General features: G+C 39.5%; 1 protein-coding gene across 1 annotated transcript; it reads left to right on the top strand.

Moving 5' to 3' along the window:
• The first annotated feature begins 1,331 nt into the window (after nt 1-1,331).
• LOC120076053 lies at nt 1,332-4,234 on the top strand. The gene is made up of 4 exons (XM_039029834.1): nt 1,332-1,680; nt 1,786-1,793; nt 3,527-3,628; nt 3,719-4,234. The coding sequence occupies exons 1-4, from the start codon at nt 1,332-1,334 to the stop codon at nt 4,232-4,234; spliced, it is 975 nt and encodes a 324-aa protein (XP_038885762.1).
• Nucleotides 4,235-5,094: the final 860 nt, after the last annotated feature.

Below are 5,094 nucleotides of genomic sequence, written 5' to 3'. Positions count from 1 at the left end.
ATACTAATAAAAGGACCACCTTCATAGGCAAGAGTTCCCAAAACACTCAGGATTAAGGTCATGTCACCAATGGTTGTTTTAGTGAAATGTAAGTCTCAATTATCAATGGCGTTATATAAAGAGAAGAATCATCTCATGGTTCGTTCTTATACAAACTCTTTGTATAAGACACCCCCATTCGCATGTGTCCACATGAATGATTAGGATAGTGCCATCTTTAGTAGTTCACAACAGTTGTAAACCTCTACAAAGTAGGTCGTATCCATATTGTCACAAGGATAAGTTATCCCTCCTTTATCCTTATACCATAGACCTTTTAGCTTATTACATAAGGTATGATCCACTTATATATCTCATATACATGCTTAAGTTTACATAAAATAACCACGAATCTTTGTTTATTGGATATGAGTAGATGCAAATAAAATAACTTTTATTTTATTAATAACAATGTGTATAAAGTTTACAAACTACGAGACTCCGGGAGAATTAGGACACCAATCCTAACAACACATGTCCTTTTTCTCCTATTTACTATAAACACTCTCTCTATTCACCTTGATATTGACCCATACAAACACCTTCCGAAGGGGGACGCTCCCAAGGCACTTCGAGGCCAAGCATGAGTCTCACAGTATGAACTTTTAGGGAGAACGTGAATGGAAAAAATTGACATATTGTATACATCTTTTTCCTTCCACCGAGTATTTTACAAAAATAGGTTTATTAACTTAGTAAAAATCGGCTAATTAATTTTAACTAAGTCGTTGTTAATTTTCTTAATATAACGCTTATATTGAATATCCCAACACTATGTGACTTCATTTGTTAAACTTTTTAACAAAATCAATTACTTATTGCATGCTTATAAAATATTTACCCAATTTACCTTCCAGGTCAGTTCCTAGTAGAGGTGTTCTGTTTCCGTCAACTTAAACACCTCACCTAGACAAAACTTTCCTTAGACAAAGGTCTCTTATGAGCAATTTATAAATTTAATCTCTTATTGATATTTATATTAATCCTATTAAAATAAATTAAAAGATTAACTCATTTCTAATCTCATTAGAAATGTGTTTAACATAAGTATTGGTGAATTAATTTAAACCATTTAAAATTAAATTGGATTTATATTTGCATACAACTCTTTATTATAGATTTTAATTCTAATTTCATTATACTTGTAACCATTATAAAATAATGAAAAATAAAATCTATAATTGCATTCAAAGACATTGATTAAATATAACATTTATATTGTTCGTTACGAGAACTTTGGTATGGTGGTGGGTAGGTTTGGTGATGCTTGGAGTTGTGTGAGTAGCTATAATATGAGGGGAGTTGGGAGGAAGTGGGAGATGTGGCGGAAGAGTGTCTATGATTTTTTTATGGATGTCAGTGGGGATCAGTTCATTTTTGGAACCTTGGTGGATATTGTATCTAGTGCTACAGTACATATTGGTGTTGTGTATGCCTCTAATCACGTGAGCGAGAGGAGGAACTTGTGGTCTCAGTTGATTGATGTGTGTGTCTCGTGGCAGCTTTCTGGAGATGTTTTAGGGGATTTTAATGCTATTCGTAGTAGTTTGGAGGATTTTGGTGGTTACCCTAGCTTGAGGGAGATGGATAAGTTTGATGGGGCGTTATTGGAGGCGGATCTGGTTGAGATGGGTGTGACAGGTAACTGGTTTACTTGGACTAGTAAACTTTAGAGGAATGGTATCTTGCGTCGGTTGGATCGCTGCTTGTCTAATAAGGCATGGAAGGTAGCTTTTTTGTATTCAGAGGTTAAGGTTGGTCAGTGGGGGATTTCTGATCATAGCCCTTTTTTGGTTTTTACAGGGGAGACGAGTAGTAGGCCACTGATGCTTATTTTTATTGAATGGAAATGTGGATGTATGCATTGATGAAATTGCGTTATGCACTCAAGTTTCCTCAACGGAATCCAAGTGTAAATTCCACTAAGTCTCCTGATAAGTCCATGGTAGAACTCAGGGACTTGTGAAAACAGGTTGCGTTGGTAATTTTTATGAAGATTTTGTGGTAATCGGATAAATAAATAAAGTGTTGGGATTGTTGTTTGCGTTGATGAAAAATAAACAAATATGGAAGATTTCGAAAAGAGTTAATAAATGGGAAATGCGATGAGTATGCGGTGAACGGGTTGAGAAAAGTTTCGACTAACACTTCCTAGAATGCGTTCATGCGATGTGATCATGCAACATGCATACAACAGAAAACCACCTCTCGGTGCGAATGCCATGGCTTCTAAGGCTAGAACGCATGCGATATATGCGTTAAGTCTATAGGACCCACACATAAGCCTCTATTCTTATTTATGCGATGAAGAAATGACACACACACAAATAAGGCAACCACATAATATCATTCCCATCTCTAGGATGCATGCGATGCAGGTTGACAAACAGAGCTTATCTCTAAGTCCCTATCTCTTGTTTATGCAGTTCTAATCTTGCTCTCTCAAGTCCAGATTCTAACCTAGCTCTCTCGAGTCATTAGGTTCTTTCTTTAGACTCTCTCTTGAATAGCTCTAAAGGGTATTTGGCATAACATAAAACAAGACAATCTCAAGCAATGAACTTCCTAGGTCATGTTAGCTTAGTTTTCCTCAACCCATTCGACTAGTTTAGCTACTCATGCGTGTTAAGAGATTGAACAGATGTAGAAATAGAACTTCTATTATATAAATATGAAGATGAAGTACAAAATAACAATGCAAGTATAGAATAAAGGGCCTGGAAGCAATCCCTGCCTAGGCTTTTACACTGATTTCTACTCGTGCTCAAAAGATAATCTCGCTCTAGCGAGAGTTGGCCCGCTCTCTGCTTCTTCGCCTCAAGGTTCTCTCTCGAGTTGCCTTGAGCGATCTCTGGCGTGACCATTCTTCTCTTGCTCTACCTTAAAATGAAAGGAAAACTATGCACAAAGACGAGCGAACTGAAGTATGAAATCTCTAACTGCTGAACTGGTTCACCCCTTTTATGAAGAATTCCTTGGTATTTATAGAGCATCCAGGGTGAAAGGCAGCTTCTTTCTCATGATTGTACAGATGGGACGGCTTTAATTCCTGACTGATGCGTATCACCGAAAAACTGAATGTACTTGTGATCATTATCGGCTGTCAACTTAATTCGGATTCGACTGTCATCAGATTTCTGTCCCATCGCGATTAATTAGGCTTTCACCCAGATGCGCCCACCATGTTGCGCTGACCAAGTTGCGGCGATCCTTCTCGGACGAATATTTGTGAACACGATCACTGCATAGCCTTGCGGTGATGTTGCGCTCAACCAATGATTTCCTATGATCACAATTCTTGCATTGCGTCAACACATATTCTGTAGAAAAAACACTAAAATCAACTGTTCCTATACGATGAACGTATGTGACCGCAATATTATGAAATTGATGCTTGATAGATGCAATTTAACATGTTTTATCAACACAATCCAACATTGTTTAAGATTTTAGCACTATGATAACGTGTATTTCTATCCGTTATCAGCCGCCTCCTACATATCGCTATTTTTCTCATTGGATGGAGGCTGATGGTTTTATTGATACTACCAGGTCAGTGTGGAGAAGGTCCGAGGATGTGTCTCATATGGTTAGCTTTATGTGAATTTTAAAGGTAGTGAAGCGGGTTTTACGTGCATCGTTTGGTAGATGTATCTTTGTGTTATCTGATGAGGTGCAGGTGGCTAAGCAGATTATGGAGGCTACTCAGGCTGAGTTGGAGAGAGATTCTGTCTTCGAGTCGATGTGTTCTGAGGTAGCTCGGGCCACTGAGGTGTTCTGGTTAGTGGCTAGATTAGAGGAGGCGTCGCTCCGACAGAAGGCCAAGGTGAGGTGGTTGGAGTTAGGTGATATGAACACGACATTTTTTCATCGTTGTGTCCACTCTCGACACAGTTGCAGTGGTTTATTTACGATTGTGGACGCTGGAGGGACTCGCTATAGTTATGTCGAGGTGGCGGTAGAGTTATGTCGAGGTAGTTTGGGGTCTCAGCCTATGAGGTATAGGGATCTTACTGCCCAGATTGAGGATATCGTGCAGTTCAGTTGGTTCGATGAAGGGGTGAAGGCGCTTGGTCGCCTAGTGAGTCAGGATGAGATTCAAAAGGCTTTATTCTCGATGATGTCTGGGAAGGCTCCTAGGCCTGATGGGTTTTCGGTGGATATTTACAGAGCTGCAGAGTGTGATTGGGGATGATTTCTGTGATGTTGTTTTGAACTTTTTTTAGTCCTGTTATCTACTTGGTGGAGTTAATTCTACTGCTATTACTCTTATCCAAAAGAGGCGGGGAGCTAAACGTATGGAAGAGTTTTGTCCTATTTCTTGTTACAATGTTGTGTATAAGTATATCTTGAGGGTCCTAGCTGAAAGATTGCGGTTGTGGTTTCCTTCTTTCATCAGTGGTAACCAGTCTGCATTTGTTCTTGGTAGGTCAATTTTCGATAACATTTTATTCTGTTAGGAGCTTGTGGGGGGCTATAAGGAGGGCAGAGGGAAGCCGCTTTGTGTGTTGAAGCTAGACCTTCAGAAGGCATACGATTCGATCAATTGGGTTTTTCTGTTTGGTGTGTTGTTGGCTATAGGTACGCCCCTTCAGTTTGTTAGTTGGGTGAGGGCTTATGTTACTTCACCTATGTTCTCTGTGATGATTAATGGTTCCTTTGAGGGTTTTTTTCCTTGTAGGAAGGGGTTGAGAAAGGTGGATCCGTTGTCACCTTTTTTGTTTGTGATGGTGATGGAGGTCTTGTCCAGGTTGTTGAATAAACCTCCTGTGTGATTTAGGTTCCATGATCGGCGTAAGCGTATGGGCCTGACTTATTTGGTTTTTGCAGACGGGTTGTCGATTTTCTATGCAGCTGAGAGAGATTCTTTAGAGTTTGTGAGGCAGGTCCTGGCAGAGTTTTCAGGATTGTCTGGATTAGTTGCAAATGTTAGGAAGAGTTTCATGTTTGTTGCGAGTGTGGAGTTTGGTGAGGCGGAGGGGCTTACTGCATTTATATGATTCTTTCTTGGTTCACTGCCTGTTAGGTATTTGGGGTTACCTTTATTGGTTGGTT

Source organism: Benincasa hispida, chromosome 4, assembly GCF_009727055.1.
Source record: "Benincasa hispida cultivar B227 chromosome 4, ASM972705v1, whole genome shotgun sequence".
NCBI classification, from domain to species: domain Eukaryota; kingdom Viridiplantae; phylum Streptophyta; class Magnoliopsida; order Cucurbitales; family Cucurbitaceae; genus Benincasa; species Benincasa hispida.
This window is presented reverse-complemented; position numbering and strand designations above follow the sequence as displayed.